The sequence below is a fragment of the Stegodyphus dumicola genome, chromosome 1, assembly GCF_044657685.1.
Source record: "Stegodyphus dumicola isolate Sdum_Otavi_A_Nest chromosome 1, ASM4465768v1".
NCBI classification, from domain to species: Eukaryota; Metazoa; Arthropoda; class Arachnida; order Araneae; family Eresidae; genus Stegodyphus; species Stegodyphus dumicola.
The window spans coordinates 209663256-209684977 of record NC_140768.1 but is presented as its reverse complement, the minus strand read 5'-3'; the positions used below and the strand labels follow the sequence as shown (position 1 = coordinate 209684977).

The window sequence follows — 21722 nt, the reverse complement described above, 5'->3', positions numbered from 1 at the left end:
ACCAAGGCTGGATAACAAACTGATAGGATGATAGCCATCAGGCTTGGTCACATCTTTACCCGGTTTGGGAAGAAGAAAGAACTTGGCTTGCTTCCAAGAATCAGGGAAATAGTTGAGAGCAAGACAAGCGTTGAGAATACTAGCGAATTTACTGATAAGTTTTCTAGGTAAGTTACGAAGCATTTTATTTGTAATTTGATCACTCCCAGGAGCTTTTTTGATCAGGGTTGAGCCAGGGCGACGCGAGATACTTATAGCAGAAGTAGGAATGACCTCATCTCACGGCAACCAATCAGCTATCGGCACGAATCGGCTTTTCAGATGACGTAACATCATGTTTCGTTTTTGCATCTCAATTAGGTTGAAACAGTCCGTTCTCAATGCAAACAGTGGCAGCAAGAAAAAGAAGAACTACTATATTACATTAAAATAAGGACTAAACTAAATAAACATTTCAAGGAGGAGGATGATGCAGCAAAAGGTTTAAAAATAAGCTATATTTTCCAACAGATATGTTATTTTATTATTATATATTATTATTTGCGATATATTGGCCGGGCCGCAAAAATATTTGTTGTGGGCTGCATGCGGCCCGCGAGTTTGACATCCTTGTATTAGAGCTTTGATGGCAGGAGGGATAAACTGCATGTTTTTCTTAAAGTTACTTTCATATTAGGAAAACACAACATTTAAAACATTTTTAAAAAAGCCAAAATTTGATAGTTAAAACTGATGCTTTTATATTACATCCCACGAGTCTTGACATTTTTTCATATGTCAACTCTGCATATTATAAAATCCATCCCCCCCCCAAAAGAAAAAAACACATTTTCAGTAGCATGAGGTAAACTCTTGGTGTGTCCTTTGGTAAGGAACCACATGCAAATTTAGACTTCTTAGATGTTTCTTAAAATGGGCAATGATCAAAATTACCATGGTCTAAAAATACTTTTTTGCCTCATTTCCTAAATTAGAACTATAGGGATGTGTAATTGCATGAATTCATAGACCAAAATCAGGTTTCATTATTGCTTTTATAACATTTTTATAATTTGTCTGACTATAAAAAATATAATGTTGCTTAGATTATGGAATATATTGCTTATAATTTACAGTTCTCAAATTTTGTAAATCTCACAATCTAATAGCTGTATATGAATAACCTTCACTGAGTATTATTACTTTCATTAATAGTATGCTGGCATAACAGTCGACTTTTTATTTTAAATTTTATGCAAATTTTCTACATTACTTAAACATTTAATCTAACAGAAATCTGAATTTTTTGTAATAAAAATTCTATAATAAAAGTAAAAGTACAATTTATATATATAAAATTTGACTTCATGGCAAGCACTTAGATACTGATTTCAATGTCTTTAAATGTAATTATTATAAAGTTTAGATATATTTTTATTAAGATAAACTCTTATAAAGTTCTGATGTACAGAACAGAAGGCACACTTTGTGCTTATGAACACAACCACTTGTGGCAAGATAACTTATGATAACAATTATGTTCAAATGTAAAATTTAAATTCAAATAAATTTGTAGCCAAAGACTACACAAATCAATTTAATGCATAGTTCAAAACTTAACCGGCATGGAATTCAACTATAATGCAGGACTGAAGACTACAAATCTTATCTTATCTAGCAACCTGTAACGTGGCCTCGAAAGGCAAAACACGGTTTGTTTTACAAACTAAAAACTTCATTTGGGTTTTGGTGGGAAAACGGATGGGGAAATTGACAGTAAAAGTCCCAAACATAAAAAAACTCTGGTTACAAAATAAAAGAATGTTTCATTATACTTTGTTCCCTGATTAATTATTCACTACATGAAATAGTGTAATGCATTTTTGTTTGTATCATATACAAGTTATTTATTTTATTTTTAAATGCTGTCCAAAACTGAACAGGATTTTGCAAACATATTGACCATATTTTTTTACCTGTAGATGCATCACTTCTTCACTTCAGAAGTAAGATTTAGAATTAAGAAATAAGAAGAGAGAACAGTATTTATGAATAGAAAATAAATATATGCTGGCTAGCAGAAGAACAATGCCTTCATAAAGGACATTTTAAGAGAAACTCGCTCAGATTCACATTGCATGTAAGGAAAACCACAAAAACTCCCACATAGCCAGCTTGAACTACCACTGTTCAGTGGCGTATCACTCCACCACTAGTGGATTTCAATGACTGTTCGAATATTTCACAGAAATCAGTTATGATGATTGTTGTTGTATATGATTACCATTGGTACAAAATTTACTCATTATGATAATTTAATTTTAGCTTTTAAATTATAATCATAAATTACTTGTAATAAATTGAGTGATTAAAAAATACACACTTCTTAATATTTTTACCATTTACAAAATTTAATCATAAAAAGTATTTCTAACACTGGTACAAAATTTACTTGTTATAATTTAAATTGATTTCCTTCACTTTGGAATATTTTTTTATTTTCTTTTAATAACAGAATCTTAGAAACTAAAATAACATATACTAGTTTGAAATGTATATATGAACCTTTGTAAATTTCATTATTCATAACATAAAAATTAACTTTTTGTAAATTTAAAATATTAGCTAAATATTAATATAATATAAATATTAACTAACTACTTAAAAATTAATATTTAATACATTAATATTATATTTAGTAATTTAAAATATTAACCTTTTGTAAATTTCATTACTCATAACATAATCACTGCCATAAATTCATTTACAGTAGTGTTTCAAGAATTTATCATAGCAGTACTAGAAATGTTGAAAATTAGAGAAAAACTGTTTATTCTAATTAAGAGCTTATTTTTTAAGATTGTTATTTAGTCTAGATCGGGTTTTGTTGACAATCCGCCATTTTTTTCCGATTTTCAAAGCCGAGTCTACCTTGGCGACCGATGTTTGTCGCCAAATCAAAAAATTGCCAAAAGGACCAATACTAAAGCTGTTCCCCTCATTTTCTTGATAATTCTAAAATAACTGAAAAGCATTTTCTTGAATTTAAAATTTCCACTTAATATCCCATACTATTTGGTATTAACTCCACTCATCTTCTACTTATTGACAAGAAAACCTGCAAATAATGAAGATTTTGGAACGTTGTAGTTCACATGATGTTGAATAATTACAGTAAGTACAGCCTTTTCATCAAAAACTGATGGAGAGTGAATAATTAAAATTAAAATAAATAATTAGCACTCTCTCTGGCTTGAGCAAAGATGAATATTTATTCTTCTAAACATTCTAAAAGTATAAAACGATTGATAAATGCATTTTTAAGTATTTGTAACACACCAAAAATCTATAAATATTTGAAAATTCATTGAAATCCTTAAACAGAAAAGAGAAAATTTCTGATTTTCTGGAACATAAAAATGTTTGAAGATTTTGTTGTCATGTACAGGAAAAAAGTGCTAAAAGATTATATAGAAATGCTCATGTACACTTTTGCAAATAAACAAATATAGAATTTTAGGAAATATTCACTTATTTTCTATTTTGGTTGCAATATTATTCAGACATTAATCTTTTCTATACTGAGTACTTGTGACACGAAATAAATTAGATAAGGAAAATAAATAATCATTTTAGTATTTGACTAGGAATTAAGTTTCATTAATAAAAAAATGGTTTAAAAAATTATCAAAAATATACATCTAAATTAAAATTACAAGAATTAAATTATCTTGGTAGTAAATTACGAATGATTTCTTAATAGCAGAATATTGTAGGAACCTACCAAATTGGTAATGAAACACTCAGTTCAACCTTTACGATTTTACTAAAAATACAACAAAAACTTCTGTGTATATAAATAAAATTCTACCTGAAATTGTGCATATAAAGGCCAATGTGACTTTTTTTTCCCAAATATTGCCATGATATATAATAAAACTAATTAAAATGTAATCATGGTAGTTATATATCATTAACTTTTCTCTTTGAATGTTATAAAGAAGCACTATTTAACTCAAAGGGAAACATTTTCCCAAACAATAATTCTTATTTTATTTACGGTTTAAATCAAAACATTTTAAAAATTCATATTTTTTAAGATGATGCGATACTGATATTTCTTAGGCATGCCTCCTGTAACACATCATATATTTTATTACATGCAAAATTATTCCTAAAGTAAATCCTAGGGTTTTCAGCACACGGGGACAACTGAAGTTTTTGTGCTCTCCCCTCCTGTTTGCCACGAGTGAAACAAATTTCATTCTTAAAAATTCGTAATATCAGTTTGCCGCCCACTGGAAGCTGCGCCCGGGGACAAATGTTCCCTCTTGCCTCGCTCTAGCTATGCCCCTATAAATCAGTGGTAGCAATAACTTAAAGAATGGAATAAAAAATCCATGTGAAGTGGGTTAAATATCTGCAACCTACCTATGATTTCATCACTGTCGAAAAAATTAATTTATTACAGTAGCATACTAAGGAAGCTGAATCTTCCATGCACACAGCAAATTTATTAAATCAACGAACATAACTGACAGCTAAAAATTATTTTGGAGTATTTAGAAAGCAAGGTAAAAGATAAGAACTTTAGGGAAATATCTGAAAATTCTGTAATTTGCAGTGATAACAGGATAAAAAAGATAATATTTTCTAATGTCTGAAAGATACCAACAAGGAAGTTCCTCGCAAAAAAAATAATAAATAAATAAATAAAATACAATATTATTACAATTATTTACAAACAAATTCCACAGCAACTGAAACTTTTAAGATTTGTGCTCGAAAATTTAGTTATGATGCAAGAAGTCAGCAGCTTGAAACCTTTTTATCAAGATTATTATTTTAAAATAAATAATGGAGTTAATTCATAATAATTACAAATTAAATAACTAAATTATTCTATTAAAATTAATAAAATTAAAAATATTAAAAATAATGTCATCTCTAAACATGTCATCCAAGATAAACTATTACTAAGTTAGGTTGCCTTCTTGGCAGGCCATGGATAAGGGTTCCACAACCTGCTAAAACCACTTTTACTTTAATAGTTCAATATTCAGTTTTTAGTGTTATTATTTTATAAAGCATTCTGCTACTCAATTTATCACCATTCTTTAGTACTACCTACTAAATACAAAAATTTTATTCATAAAGATGTGGAACTCTTTATTTTTAACCCAGTGGTAGCATAATGAATATTTTATTAAATGGAATTTTTTCTTTTACAAAAACTATAAAAAATTAGATTTTGTTTTTACACAAATTCTTCAATTCATAGAGTTGAAATTGTTCTCATAGAATTCTCTAATTTACTTTTTAAAACTTTGTAATTTGAAGTACATGCTCAGGAACATTAATTGAGAAATTGAAAGATTATTGTTACATTTTTTCAAAATATACCTTGTAAACATCCACATTTCTAGCATGAATACACACACACATACCCTCCCCTCCCTCCCAAAAAGAAAGAGGAATGGAAACAATTATTTTGTAATTCTTTAAGAGTGGTAATATTTTTAGTTAGGTATCTTAACAAAATTTTCATACATATCTAATATGAGATTTTAGAATGAAATGTGTCTTGGATTTGAAGTAGCTCTGGCCAAAAAACAGAGGTTCTTTCCCCTGGCCCACAGTTTTCACATAAACATGGTGTTCTGCTGCCCTCTGTGAATGCATATTGCAGTTATTTGTTATTGGCTGTGGTGGTAAGTGTCTTATTGCAAGCACTATAACTGGCTGTAAAAAATAGCAGAACCAGAAGAATTTGATCTACTGTCATCTCGTTTGCAGCTTAAACCATATTTTGAGCTGTGCAGCCTGACATGGAGATTTTATTATGACTGCTAACATTATAGATGTAACAGTCATCACACCATAATTCAACAATTATAATGTAAATGCTAAAGGCCAGAAAAAATGTAAAATTAGATTTATTTTACATTTTTAAACAGAATGAGTTTTCTTCAAGAAGTAATTTTTCAAGGCATAATTTTAAGATTTTAATTTAAATTTCTAATAATTTACATACAGAACAAATAAAAATAAAGAAAAGCATATATAATTTGTGACTAGAACGTCACAAAAATGCATAAAAATAAAAATTGAAAACAAAGAGACTAGCTCTAACTTGATTAAAATATTTCCACAAAAATATTTACAAAGCAAAAAGTTTGGGTTTTACATAACAAATGCTGTTTTGATTCAGAGGGTAACATAATAATCTACTTTCAGAATAAATGTTCGAATCTCCATTGGTTTCAGTGTTATAATTAGATGACCTTCTTCCCCATCCTGCATAGAAAAACTTTCATTTGAATCAGCTTGCAAAACTAGGGAAAAAAAAAAAAAAAGAAAAAAATAGAGAAACCAAATTTATTTAGATTTAGTAAAAAGAACGCTTTTTTAATAACATGTCATTAGAGTGATAAAATACAACTTTAAATTTTTCAGTTACGGAAAACAAGTACCTAAGGATTCTATATGTTACATTTTCCAAGGCATATAAACCTTAACCGGAAGATAGGAGCAACATAATTCAATCATTTTTAAAGCAAAAAATGCACAATTTACAAACATATAAGAGTAAAGAAATTGAGATCACTGAGCTGGTAACAGAGTGGATATATATATATATATATATATGTTTGGTGCGGTCGACTGCAACCAAAATACGATAAAATTTCAATGTTCTGAGGCTACTCATTTTTGAGTTATACGAGATACGAACGTACGTACAGACGCTGCGAAAAATTCTCTTCAGAATTAATTTAAAATCAGTTTTATAATTTTTTTGAGGGAAAAACGGTCCTTTATTCTGTCCTTGCATGCAGACGTCACGCAAAAACATCGTTAAACTGCATTCGATAGAGGTCAAAATGGATATTTTCGTTGAAATATGCTGCCTGATACTTTTCGCGATTACAATACTGCTTTTTTACTTCGTACAAGGAAGTAACTAGACAAGCCTATTTAAATTTAAAAATTCACTTGAAGTAATCTATATTAAGATAAGAGTTATCCTTTTCTCAGTACTCCTTCATAATTACTGCTGGCAATTTATTCAGGCCAAATGGCAGAAATCTAATGAAATCTCAATTAGATCTCTGTTAAAATTGACGGTCTTCTTTTAAACTATACCAGCTTCCATTGAGATTGCATAACTGATGTGAATACCATGATAAGACGAAAGAAATCGGATATAATTTATCTTAAAACCAACTTAGGAATAATTCTCACACTTCAGGAATAAGATCTGGTTAATTTTATCACAACAGCAATCAATCCACAGAGCTCTGAAGAAACAATAGGTTTTGGTTCCTTTTTCCTTAACGTCGGTACCCATGCTACATTCCTGGGCTTTTGTTTACATTCTGGAGAGGCTCAAATGAGGAGAACGGCAGTCTTGTCAGAGATCGAAGCAAGTTTAGTCAGTATACCTTCAGTTTTAGCTGCAACACGGAGAAAGGGAAAATTTTTCTGCTGCTTGAAATTAGGAATGCGTATGAACGGCGGGATGATTTTTCATTTTATTTATTCATTAATTTTTGTTACAATAATTTCAGTCTTTAGATACTTAGATTTTTAAATTTAATCCCTCTCGAAGGGGTCATTGTTTGCTCCGTAAAAATCAGTTTTTTCCTAAAGCTAAACTTGTGCATTTGTGATTTATTGCTAGGAATCGTTTTATAATAATAATAAAAATAATTATTATTTTATTTGATAAGAATGTTGAAGAGGACATGTTTCAGATGGCTTTTCTCGCTCATTACATGAATTTTTTTAATGTGATTATTGATATATTCGTAATGTTGGTGATTCACTCCAGTAATTTATTACTTTTATTTGAAGCTTGACTGTGCTTTCTAACTAAATTCTATTTAATTTGAACGCTGCTGGAGTTCTCTCTCTCTCTCTCTCTTTTTTTTTTTGTTAATGTGGTCTCACATTGTGTATGGATCTCTGTACTCATTTGTTTTTTTATTTTAATTTTTACTTTCCTGTCTTAAAATTAGCTTCCTAACTAGATTTTAAATTATTAGTTAACTGGATCTCCATTATTATTATTATTTGCTTTTCCAGCCCTTTCAACTAGCTCAAGCACACTTACAGGTTTCAAACCACCACACTTCTGATCAGAGAATTTTTAAGCTTTGTTTTTACCTCTGGTGAGAAACAAATATTCAGGAGTGCTCAATTGTTGGAACGAAGCATCTCCCTCTTTTCTAATCGCTTTACATTTAGATTAGGTTAATTTTTCTAACACCTATCTTAACATAAATTGCATTATATTTACAACAACACATTAGGGCTTTCATTATAAGGTGATAGGTCACATGGACTTCTCCATTTTTTGACACTTTGTTTGTTGCACTTCAGGATACATTCTTGGTTAGGTTATTTCACACTTCTGATTGTTCTTCTCTATCTTACTGTAAATATTGTTTTTAGATATATAGTCTGGGCCTTATTTTTTCTTTCTTTTAAACCCACTTTCGTATCTGGCTTTAAAAAATTTTATATCAAATGTTACAAAATTATTTTTCAGCCAAACAAAATTGCCCTCTTCCTATTTGCCTTTCCTTCGCACCTAAACTTGATTTTTCACTCTGCGTGCAAAAAGACTTTTATGAGTGTAAAACAAGACATCAGTCTACTTTGTCTGTTTGTTTGCATGCTTTTTAATTTAAAACATTTGTTCTTTTCTGTTGCATTTTATTATATTAAAACTGAGCTAACTTTGCTTTATTTAACTAGGTTTAACCATGCCTAGTGTGCTAGCAAGCCGGCATCTACCATCAGACGATATCGCTTCAAGAATTGTCATCGTATCGTCCAAGCCTTTGGTGGCAGTTGTTGGACCGGTTTTTTTCCTCTTCTGCTGCTGGCGTTCGGGGGTGTAGGACGGGCTTCGGTCTGTCCTCTCCCTGGCCGAAATATGATGTGCCATTTTTTTTCCTGCTGCTTTTTGCTGCTCCTTCAATGCTGTCTGCCATAGATGAAAATCCTTTTAGTGAGATTTTTACATGAAGATTCAAGAAAATAATTACTCCTGTTTCCTATACATCATTGCAGAAAATAATTTCTTGAGCTTCTTCCTCCTTTCCAGAACTCTTCGCGCGCACGTGTTTGTGAGATTTCAAACTTCCTGATTTAAAGAAGAAAATGCAGAAATACCAGGATTGATCAAGTATGCTTAATGACTGCCATCAAATTTTGATTGTTCCTTTTACACCAAGACTTTGTTTCGAGCGGATCCAGATAGATTGACTTTATTCTCCGTGCAGTGTTAACTCTAGTGATGCGCATCACTCGTGCTTGATGTGCAAATATTTTTCGTCTGTCTGGTTGATAAAATTATTTATATTAATGCTTATCTCAATATCAAAGATGAAGAATAAAATATAATTGATTTGGTAACATACAGTAGTCATACTCTGGGGTAAGTACTTTATTTTGCTATCCTCTGTGGGTCACATATTTTATCCCTATCATTCGGGTTATTGCGGAAACAACGTGATGTACTCTTAATCATTGTTGTAATTTCATCGCTGATAATTACATAAGAAATTAAAATATATAAATATTTTTCACAACATATATATAAATATTTTCACTGCTACAAATATTTTCACTACTTATAGCTTTTCTCAATTAATATTTTCACCACATATGGTGCCATAATAATTATTTTCACTACATATACTAATATTTTTTACTACATATGGTGTCGTAATTATTTTTACTACTAGATATATTTTTACAACATATGGTGCCGTGACAAAAGAAATAACTAAAAATCATTTAGTTCAGGTTGAGAATTCAAATAAAATGTGTGACCTATAGTATATTTGCTACACATATGATTTATATTGTTGAAAATTTATGATAAATGATAGGTACTATGCCATGAAAGAGTAATTCTATTTTGGATAATTCAAAAATTCAATTTTCATATGTATTGTTATATATATGTGCATATTTAAAGAAAGTTTTAAGATATTTGAATCAAAAGCTGATCTCAGTAATTTCGTTGGATTGTGGTATGTAATGATAAAATAATGTTCAGCAGTATTAGAATCCGGAAGTGTTTATGATCAATGTACTTATATTGCATTACTAATTTGATATATGCATGGTTGAAGTTACAGGAGATCCTAATTAATTACTAAAAAAAAAAAAAAAAAAAAACTATATAAAAAAAATTACCTTAACTTTGCTATCTACTCTTATATGCATGTTTGGTAAATGTATATGTAAATTATCAGAGAGAGTGCTAAGTGTTTGTGTAAAATAATGTAGGTCTCAATAACATTAAAATAGAAATAGCAGATTGTAAGGTAATGCAACATAAGTAACTATATTTCTTCATCCATGTCAAAGCTTAAAGGTAGATCTAACACTGATATGGCAACTTCCCTAGCTTCTGCTCTGCCCACATTTAGTGGCAACTTATCTGAAAATGTAAATTTCTTTCTTGATCAAATAAATAGTGTTGCTAAATTAGAAAAATGGTCAGATGAAAAGAAAATAATCATTCTGAAAATAAACTGTAGGGATAAAGCTCTAGATTTCCTAATTAATGATCCAAGAGTGGCTAAGGAAAATAAATTTGAAAATTTAGAAAAATTATTAAAGAATAAATTTGCACGCGTTGAATCCTTTCAGGACAAGTTTGCAAAAAATAAAAGATGTAATAATAGAAACTCAAACAAATTGTTGATGTCTTGTAACTCAGAAAATTCTAATTATCTGCCAATAATCAAACTTAAAATTGGTTCTCAGACTTATGAAGCTCTTCTTGATACTGGTGCAAATTTATCTTTAGTCCAACCAGATGTTATTGAGGAAATTAAACAATTCACTAAAGTTGAATTTGTTTCTCGGATGGTAAGAATAAAAACTATTGAAGATTCATGCATCCCTTACATGTCTGCAGTTAATTTAAAATTCAAAATTCAAAGTAAATGGTTCACTAATTTATTTTATGTCACCCAAAACAATTGGAATTCTACTTATCAGATAATCCTAGGTTATGACTTCATTCAAAGTAACAAAATTTTGTTAGATTCCATAAATAAGAAACTCATAGTAGATAATACTCAATTGGACTTTGAAGAAAATTATCCCAATAAAAAATTAAGCAACTCAGTTAATGCAAGAAGAAAAAATTGTAATTTAAACTCATTAAGAATGGTTTCTAATATAACTGTCCAGCCAGGTCAATCTCAAATCATTTCTTTAGCTGTTCCTGAAGCTTTAAAACAATTTAAAGAAATTTTGCTTTCTCCAAAGCCATCAAAAAATAAGTTCCATATCAATGAATCTTTACATATAGTTGATTGTCACAACCACATTCAAACTATTGTTGAAAACAACACCAATGAGAAATTAATTCTTAGGAAGAATTCTGTTATTGGAACTGCTGTGCCATTTCACTTTGAGGATATTGTTAGTCCCAAAAATCATGACACTTTACAAATCAACACACTAAATCTGCAAGAAGTAATTAAACTTAGAAAAGAGGAACTAAATGTATCAGACTTTAAACTAGATCATTTAAATGAACAAGCAAAAAATGAAATGATAGAATTGCTAATGAATAACTATGCTGTGTTTTCAAAATCATATAATACTTTAGGATCTACTGATAAAGTTGTACCAGAATTTAAACTTCTTCACAATTTCCCAATTCAAACTAGACCTTACCCTATTCCTAAAATTGCAAAACAGTATGCTCAACAAGAAATTGCAAAATTATTAGAAGCAGGCATAATAGAACCCTCTTCTTCAAGTTATAGTTTTCCTGTAATATTTGTTAGGAAAAAGAATTTACCTGGTGAAGATAAAAATGCACCAAAATTTCGTATGGTTGTAGATTATCGTCTATTAAACTGTATCACAGAATCATACAAAATTTGTTTACCAAAAATTTCTGAGATTTTGCATAACATTGCTGGTAGGAAATTGTATTGTGTACTGGATTTGAAGTCAGCCTTTTTCCAGATCAATTTGCAGGACTCTGATAAAGAAAAGTTGGCATTTTGCACCGAACTGGGTAATTTTCATCCTTGTAGACTTCCCTTTGGAGCTCGCAATAGCACTTCTTATTTCCATACATTAATTTCAAAATGTTTAAATGACATTAAAGGTAGTAATGTTCAATTTTTTCTAGACGACATTATTATTGCAGCTGATAGTATGAGTGAGTTAAAAGTAATTCTTCAAAAAGTGTTTGACAGATTAAAATCATTTAATTTAACTCTAGATCCAGCTAAAGTGCAGCTCTGTAAGTCTGAAATAACTTATTTGGGTTTCAATATTTCACAAGCAGGTTTTTCTCCTTCTGAAGAAAATATTTCAAAGGTTACAAGATTTCCTATTCCAAAGGATGTAAAACAAGTTCAGGCTCTTCTTGGCATGACGAACTATTTTAGACATTTAATCCATAATTTTGCTGAGATCACTCAGCCAATAGTACACTTAACTAAAAGACATGTTCCCTTTGTTTGGAATCAAGATTGCCAAGATGCTTTTGATAAATTACAATCAATAATGTTGGACAAACCAACTATAAGGAACATTGATGATAATCATGAGATATTTTTGATCACTGATGCTTCTAAAGTAGCTATGTGTGGTATTCTGTTACAAAAGATTGATGATAAATTCTTTCCTGTAGAATTTTATTCGAAACTTCTCACTCCTGCTGAGTCTAGATACCCATCGATCAGGCGTGAGCTTTATGCTATTTTTTCTTCTGTCAAGCATTTTTATGAACATTTATATGGCAAAAAATTTACTATTTTAACTGATGCTAGACCACTCACTTTTCATATGCAGCTGGATAAGCAGCCTGACATTGTTGCCAGATGGTTGTTGTATTTACAGGATTTTGATTACTCTCTAAAACATATACCTGGTTTTTCCAATCCTGCAGATTTTCTTTCTAGAGTTCCTGAAGCATCTCATAGTGTAAACAATATTAACTTATTTCATTCAGATAATACTCAGCTAAGCATCCAAAACATAGTTAATCACCAAAGAAATGACAAAAATATTAAGGATATCTTAAGCCAAATTAACAATAATAAAGCTGATATTTGTGGAAAATATTTCATTGATAAAAAAAAAAATGGTGTAGTAATGATAAAATTAAGACCTAGAGTGCATCATTTAAAGACAAGGCATTTAGAAAATAAAATCCTACTTCCAAATTCTTTAGTAAAACCTTGTTTAGAGATTGCTCATGCTCCGCATTTTGGTACTAGTAAAACTTATGAATTCATTAAGAAAAAGTATTTCTGGAAGGGCATGTTTTTAGATACAAAAAACTTTTGTGAAAAATGTCAACAGTGTTTGGAGAATAAACCAAGGTCATGTAAAACAATTACAAGCAATATAAAAAAATCTGATTTAGCACCTGGAGAAATGTTAGCAATTGACATTGTGGGTAAATTGCCCAGATCACATGATGGGAAATTTTTCATTCTAACTATTATTGATCATTATTCGAGATATTTAGAAGCTATTCCTCTGGCAAATATTACATCTGTTACAATAATAAGGTGTATGAATCTTTATTTTTCAAAATTTGGTATTCCAAAAGTAATTTTATCTGATAATGCTTCAAATTTTTGTTCAGCTGAATTTGAAAAATTTCTAAAAGATCTCAATATTGAACACTGAAAAAGCTCCATTTATTATCCACAGTCTAATGGAATCATAGAAAGAGTTCATCGAACTATGAAAGAAAGCATAGCTTCTTTATCCAATAAGGTAATCGAATGGTCAGATAGATTAGCTTTTTTCAAACTATATTACAACAATTCTAAACACATAGTGACAGGTTTTACTCCCGCACAGTTATTTTTTGGGCGAGAACTCAATACACCTCTAGATACAAATAATGAACCGGCAACGGTAGATAATCCTTCACAATACTTGTTACATCAGAGAGAACACATTAAAGCAACTAGAGAATTAGTGAAACAAAACGAAGAAAAATATTTTCAGTCTCAAAATAAAGTCGGTAAAGGCAGAGAACCACCAAAATTTAATATTGGAGATGAGGTATTTTTAAAGGCTTTACAACCACCTCATGCTTTTCAGCCAAAATTCAATGGACCTTTCAAAATAATAAAAATCTTTCGAAATAAAAACTACTTAATTCAAAACATCGAAGACAACAAAACTACAAAAATTCATTGTAGCAAATTATTTAAAAGAGTTGATCCAAGGTTCAATTTGATTAATTAAGAACATTTATTTCATCGAGCTTGTTTTTCTTGTTCACTAAGTTAGAAAAAATAAATAAATAGAAAACATACACACATTTGTAAGTGTTAGGAAATTAGTGGATTTATTTCCAACAAAAGAATTTTTTTTGAGATTCTTGATCAGTGTGGGTGTCGGTTGGCCACCTTCACTCACACGTTTGGTTGGCTGCAGGCTGGTTCGGGTTGACTAATGTCATGGAATTTACAAAAAAAAAATAAAAATAAAAATAAAAAAAAAAATAAGGTGTGCAGTACACTTAGTGATCATTACAAGTAACGAGCTAGACATGAAAATTGTGCTACTAAAACAAGCTTGAGTAGTAAAATATATATACATATATAACAATAATTAAAAGAGGAAGAAGAAAATTAATGTGTTCAAAAAAAAAAAAAATGAAATTGTAGAGTAATTGGTCTAGATGAATTTAGTAAATTCAAGGGCAAATTGATGTCATCCAGAAGAGTTTATAGAATCTGTATAATTAGAAACTTGTCAAGAAAATGATCATTAATGCAGAGTTGTGTTTAACAGTGAAAATGTATGAATGTAATAATAGGCATTAGCTTACAATTTCCATTTACAAAGAGAAAATTGTAACTTGACTACAGATTGTAATGAAAGTGTATGCTGTAATTATATGAGTAACTTGTATGATATGTATTAGTTATTAATTTTTGATTGTACTTCATATGTGTAGCACTTATCCCAGACAGTGAAATTATGATAAAATAATTTTTGACTATTTTTCATTTGATTTAACTATTATACCAGATCATACATGTAATGAGTGTTGTGCGTTAGTAAATTTATCCTGCAATGAACTGTGTTTCGATGAAATTTATCATACAGTGTTCAGCGTCACTGAAGTGCATCTAGTGCAGTGTTCATGCGGTGGACTGTGCTTTTTCTTTGGCCGGAGGGAATGTGTTAGCAAGCCGGCATCTACCATCAGACGATATCGCTTCAAGAATTGTCATCGTATCGTCCAAGCCTTTGGTGGCAGTTGTTGGACCGGTTTTTTTCCTCTTCTGCTGCTGGCGTTCGGGGGTGTAGGACGGGCTTCGGTCTGTCCTCTCCCTGGCCGAAATATGATGTGCCATTTTTTTCCTGCTGCTTTTTGCTGCTCCTTCAATGCTGTCTGCCATAGATGAAAATCCTTTTAGTGAGATTTTTACATGAAGATTCAAGAAAATAATTACTCCTGTTTCCTATACATCATTGCAGAAAATAATTTCTTGAGCTTCTTCCTCCTTTCCAGAACTCTTCGCGCGCACGTGTTTGTGAGATTTCAAACTTCCTGATTTAAAGAAGAAAATGCAGAAATACCAGGATTGATCAAGTATGCTTAATGACTGCCATCAAATTTTGATTGTTCCTTTTACACCAAGACTTTGTTTCGAGCGGATCCAGATAGATTGACTTTATTCTCCGTGCAGTGTTAACTCTAGTGATGCGCATCACTCGTGCTTGATGTGCAAATATTTTTCGTCTGTCTGGTTGATAAAATTATTTATATTAATGCTTATCTCAATATCAAAGATGAAGAATAAAATATAATTGATTTGGTAACATACAGTAGTCATACTCTGGGGTAAGTACTTTATTTTGCTATCCTCTGTGGGTCACATATTTTATCCCTATCATTCGGGTTATTGCGGAAACAACGTGATGTACTCTTAATCATTGTTGTAATTTCATCGCTGATAATTACATAAGAAATTAAAATATATAAATATTTTTCACAACATATATATATAAATATTTTCACTGCTACAAATATTTTCACTACTTATAGCTTTTCTCAATTAATATTTTCACCACATATGGTGCCATAATAATTATTTTCACTACATATACTAATATTTTTTACTACATATGGTGTCGTAATTATTTTTACTACTAGATATATTTTTACAACACCTAGATCAACTTCAAGAGTCTTTAAAAAATATAATATAATAAGGACAAGGGTGAACAATGGAGTGAATGTCAAGAAGCTCTAGCGGAAAATTGTGTTTTGATTATTCAAATGAGATTAATTTATCAGCTAAGGAAAAAAAAATAGATAATTTTGTTGTTTCATATTCAAGTGAACTATATTCTGGTGTTAAAAATGTGACTATGGATATTAATATTTTATCTTCTGTGTTTGATTGAAACTGTGAAATGTTTAAAATGTGATAAAACAGAACTTTGATTGTGGCAAAGTTAAATTAACTGTGGTGAAGCTGTTCAGTTTAATTTAGAGAGTGCTTTTTATGTATAACATGTATGCATGCTTTTTGTATGTTTATACTTTTACATATTTTTTGTTTATATATTTTTGAATAACTATACTTCTTTTCCTTCAAAACTGTGTGAAAATGAAATTTCCAGCAATTATGAAGTGAATATAATATGTTAGTGCATGCTATGTGATGTATAGGCAATGGTGCAGAAGCTGCAAGAATATTTTGTGGTGTTATGAATCTTCCAACACCCATTTCAAATTTTTTAAAATATAATAATCTCTTACTGCAGACAGCAAGAGAAACTTGTGAAGATAGTATGAAAGAAGCTGTTTTAGAAGCAGTTGTGAAAAATGGAGGCAATAATGAGATTGCTGTCGACGGCACGTGGCAGAAGCGAGAATTTTTTTTCTCTAAGAATGGTATTTTTACAATTACTAGTGTCAATACCAGTAAAGTACTTGATGCTGAGATTTTATCAAAACATCGTTTGTGTTCAAACAAAAATAACTACCTTCCAAACTGCAAGAGCAACTTCAAAGGTTACAGTGGGAGAATGGAAGTAGATGGAGCTCTATGTAATTTTTCTCCACTCCGTATTAAAACACAGTGTGTGATATGTACAACAATTAGATGCTGTTGACTCAAAAGTTTTTGATTCTATAGTTGAAAATAATGTACATGGAGACCAGTATTCTGTGACCAAGCTAGAATGTATTGGTCATGTAATGAAACATATGGGTGCATGTCTTCGACGCCTGAAGACAAAGATGAGAGGCCAAAAGCTTTCAGATGGAAAGTCATTATCTGGCAAAAAAAAGGTTGACAGAAGTTGAAATTGATCATTTACAAACATACTACAGTCTAGCTATATGAAGAAATTTATCTCGTGTTCAGGATATGCGACAAACAATTTGGGCGATTTTTCTTCACAAACTGTAAACCTTCAGCAATGATTTTGCCCTTCAGGTGAAGATACATGATGCAAGTTTAAAAAGACAGAATTGCTTGGATAGACATATCATCATAAAAACAATCTGCTGATTATTGTTGTGGAAACTGTGTGACCAATTCTTAGGGATTTATTTAATCCAGAACTACTGAACAAATGCTCATATGGCAATACACAAAATCCAAGTGAAAGTGTCAATAATGTGATTTGATCTCATGTTCCGAAGAAAACATTTGTACACATAGTTCTTTTTTTGGGTACTTATGATGCCATATCAACATTTAACAAGACAAATATCACAAAATTGCCAATTTGGAAAAAAATTAAATTTAGAACCTAGAGACAATACAATAGATGCCATGAAACACCTCGATCAAGAATGACTGTTAAAAGCGAGATACTCTAATTTGCAAAAAATAAAAGGTGTAAGAAAGGAAAGAAGACTTAAAAGAAAAAGAGAAGACGATAACATAAAGTTGATAACCATGAGTTGGGGCAGGAATGTTTTGATAAATGGGTAGTTTTACATAAAAATGCGTTTTTATTCAAATGTGATTCTTTTATACTTGATGTACTTTTCTCAGGAACTACTGCTGTGTGTAAATTTTTATGGCTTGTTTATTATATTTCCTAATGTTTACTGAAATGAGCTTTTTAGTGATAAACTAAAAAATTTCAAACATGTATCCGTAGCAGATTGCTAAAAAAAGTGCATCAAAAATCGCCAATTTAACATTGTCAGTATAGGGGGGGTTCATTTCAAACATGTATCCGTAGCAGATTGCTAAAAAAAGTGCATCAAAAATCGCCAATTTAACATTGTCAGTATAGGGGGGGTTCATATATAATAATTAATAATTATTTTTACGACATAGTGTTTGCAACGAAAATAAAAATCTATGCAAACCTATAAAATTTCTGGCTCAATCCTAGAAGACACAAGTCGAGATGTTATTTACTTGTCTTAGGCTTGGACACACCTTTTTATGACATAATATTGGCTACGCCTCTTTTTAAAAACAAGTTATAATTATGCTATAGCTTCATATTTGAAAAAATTAAATTATATTTTAAATGATTTGAAATGATAGGTTTATAATGTTTTCTGCAATATTTTTTTTTAAATTATAAATCTACTTTTCTGTATTGTGTGATACTATTAATATTTAGTGCAACAAGTTATCTCTAAAAAATGTTTAAAAACAATCACTACCAAACGACTGAAAAAAATGTATGTACAACTTAAAAATTATAACCGTAACTGCTCAATACACAGAAAAGTATTCCTTTGCTTAAAGAGCATTTTGATCACTGATGAGTGTATCTGATTTGGTACTTTCCGCAATATGGATGATTATTTGAATTTGGATTTTTTTTTTTTTTTTTTTTTTTTTACAGTTGTAGCGAAAAGGTAAAAAAAGTGTCATTGAGTGGTGTATAGAGAAAAGTTTGATTGCAAGATCATAGAAATGTCCAATTTATGAAACTGATATGAAACTAGTTGAGCGAAAGAACTGTATAGATCGTTTTGAGTGTATGTGTTACTGGAGGCAAATGTAAGCATCGAATTACAAGGTCTGTTCAAAAATCAGGGTTTGCGAAAAGTAAATTGAACATTTGTAGTGTTTTGCGAGTTACCCTGTATGGTTTGGTAAATGAGGGAATGATTTTATACCATCGGAATTACATATTGCTAAAAATATGGTGACAGATTGGAAAAGTTTTTGTAGGGAAGTATGCATGGAGTTATGCTTAAAGGAAAATATGATATTGGGTGGGGAAGGGATGATTGTGAAAATTGACAAAAGTAAATTTGGTAAGCAAAAATATCATAGAGGGAAAAGAGTCAAAGGAAGATGGATATTTGGTTTGCTTGAGAAGGGAACGGATAAATGCGTGTTTAGAGTGGTTGAAATCAGATGTGCCAAGTCATTGTTAGAAAATATTAAACAGAATGTTCTGCCAGGATCCATTGTTATTTCTGCTGGAAAGCCTATGACTGTCTATGAAGTTGTGCACGATGCCGAGTTTGTGCAATTCTCTGATGTTTTTTTAAGTGAAAATAGATCAATGTGTACATGGTTGAAGCCAAGGCAGTGTGAAATGCCGAGTTTGTACAATTCTCCGATATTTTTTTAAGTGAAAATAGATTGATGTGTATATGGGCAAAGCCAAGGCAGTGCATAGTACCAAGTTTTTGCAATTCTGTATGTTTTTTTAAGTGAAAATAAATCGAAGTGTACATGGACACAGAGTTTGTACAATTCTTTGTTGTTTTTTGAGCGATGTTGTGCATATGGGCAAAGCGAGGTTGTGTGAGAAGCTGAGCTGTAATGTAATGTATTTGTGCAATGTTTAATATATCTTTTGTGTATTTTAAAATTGTATTGTTGTATTAGTCATAAATTATATTTAGACATCTTTTTTTATTTAAATTGTATTTTTAATTGTTTTTTTTAATATGTTGATAATGCTTTCCGACTTACAATACACATTGATATTCTGACAATCTACTTAACAGTAGCAAAACTGTAAACTTTAACCCTATAAGTAACTTTTACCTTATTATTTTAATATGTAGTGTTTGCTATGATAATTGCACTTGATAATATGTGTGTGTGAAGCATTGCTTAGTGTTCCAAATTTGTAGTATTTATTTTCTTAGCTATTTTCTTTCAGTGTGAGAAATTAGTTTTTTTTTATTAATGTGTAGAATTCTAGTATGCCTACAGAGAATATGACATGATTTAGGAATTTAAGAAACAGTGATATGAAAGCTGTGTATGATGTCCATATGCAATAAAAATACTTTTCTTTTTTTATTAATATAAAGTTTAAAATTTTTAGAAAATAATGAAGATTGTATTCTTACTGGTATGTAAGGGATTGTGTCATTATGTATAGCAATAAGGTAATTTGTAAAAATGATAAAATTAAAATGTTTCACTATATGAATTTAAACTTAAAAAAATCTTTTTTTATTTGTATAAATGCTAAAGCTTAAAAATCTTTGAAAATACTGAAACTGTATGAAATGCAAGTATTAGAGACTGAGACATTATGTACCATTTTAATAATTGGTAGAATTCATTTACTGTATCATGGTAATTTTAAATATAAACAATTTATTATACTTATTTTCAGTAACACCTAAGCTTAACTATTAGAAATCTAAATTTAAAATAAAGAAGTTAATGTACAACAATAAACAACAATTCATTATTGTTATTTTTAGCAGAAAATAGAAAGTATGTGTAATGTAAATGCAAGAATACATTGTGACGTCACAAGCTTAGTCCCACCCATTTATGGACATCGCATAGCTCCGCCTTCACAACTTTGTCTATGCAGCATATTCCAAGCTTTTACCAAATTTTCAAGCAGTATGCATCATAAATGTGAAGCTTATAAATATGAATTATATATATGGGGCTGCACTGAAATGGAGTAGTACTAAAAAAAGGTACAATGAAAGATTACCATATACCTCTTTGAAGTAGCTTTTCTGTTTCCATTTATAACCCTACAGATAAAATGCATATGTGAGAGGTAATGATTAATACTGCTTAGGAAATGATGCCAATAGAATATTTCCATTGCTCAATAATACCCTATACCAGCGGTTCTCAACCTTTTGACTAATGCATACCATCTAAATAAAAATTGATAATCCTTAGTACCACCCTACATTTTACAATGATTATTTTTCAATTTCTATATAGAAATATTTTTAAAAAATATATTTTGCCATTTGCACAACCTATTGGCTATTTGTATTAAATATGCACATATAAAAATATATTAGATTAAAATTGGTTACTATTTTGATTATCAAAATTTAAGTTATAATACCTTTCATTCTAAAATTTAGTATGAAATGTGGCCTGTTTAAGAGAGATCAATTTCTTTATGTCTGGTCTTATTTCACTTAGCTTTAACTGTAAATTAGGACCCACTTTTATTTTTTTTTTTCTGTACTTATTTTTCGAATATAACGTAAAAGAAAATCATTGTTCACACAAATAGGTTGTGCAAAAAGACAAAAATTTGTTAGCTTTATTTGAAATGCCTTTAAATTCTTTTTTTCAGTTCAGGAAAAAGTTAACAAGTGTGTTATTTTTTAAATCTTAAGTTAGAATTCAATCACAGAAAATTTCTATCAATTGTTCTTTTTCTTCATGAGATTTTTTAATTTAATACTTAAAAATACTTTTTTTCTTTGCATACCACCAGTTGAGAATCACTGTTCTATACCATCTTAGCATGGCATTTGGGTACAC

General features: G+C 30.1%; 1 protein-coding gene across 4 annotated transcripts in view; it reads right to left on the bottom strand.

Annotated features, from left to right (window-relative positions):
* Positions 1-5971: 5971 nt before the first annotated feature.
* The window catches only part of LOC118203292 (lysosomal alpha-mannosidase-like), a 261846-nt gene continuing 246095 nt past the window's right edge, over positions 5972-21722 (bottom strand). For all 4 annotated transcript variants that reach the window (XM_085825125.1, XM_085825130.1, XM_085825133.1 and 1 more), the window contains one exon: positions 5972-6314. In XM_085825125.1, the coding sequence (XP_085681251.1) occupies positions 6187-6314 (128 nt within the window). In that variant the 3' untranslated portion in view covers positions 5972-6186. The remainder of the gene's footprint in view (positions 6315-21722) is intronic.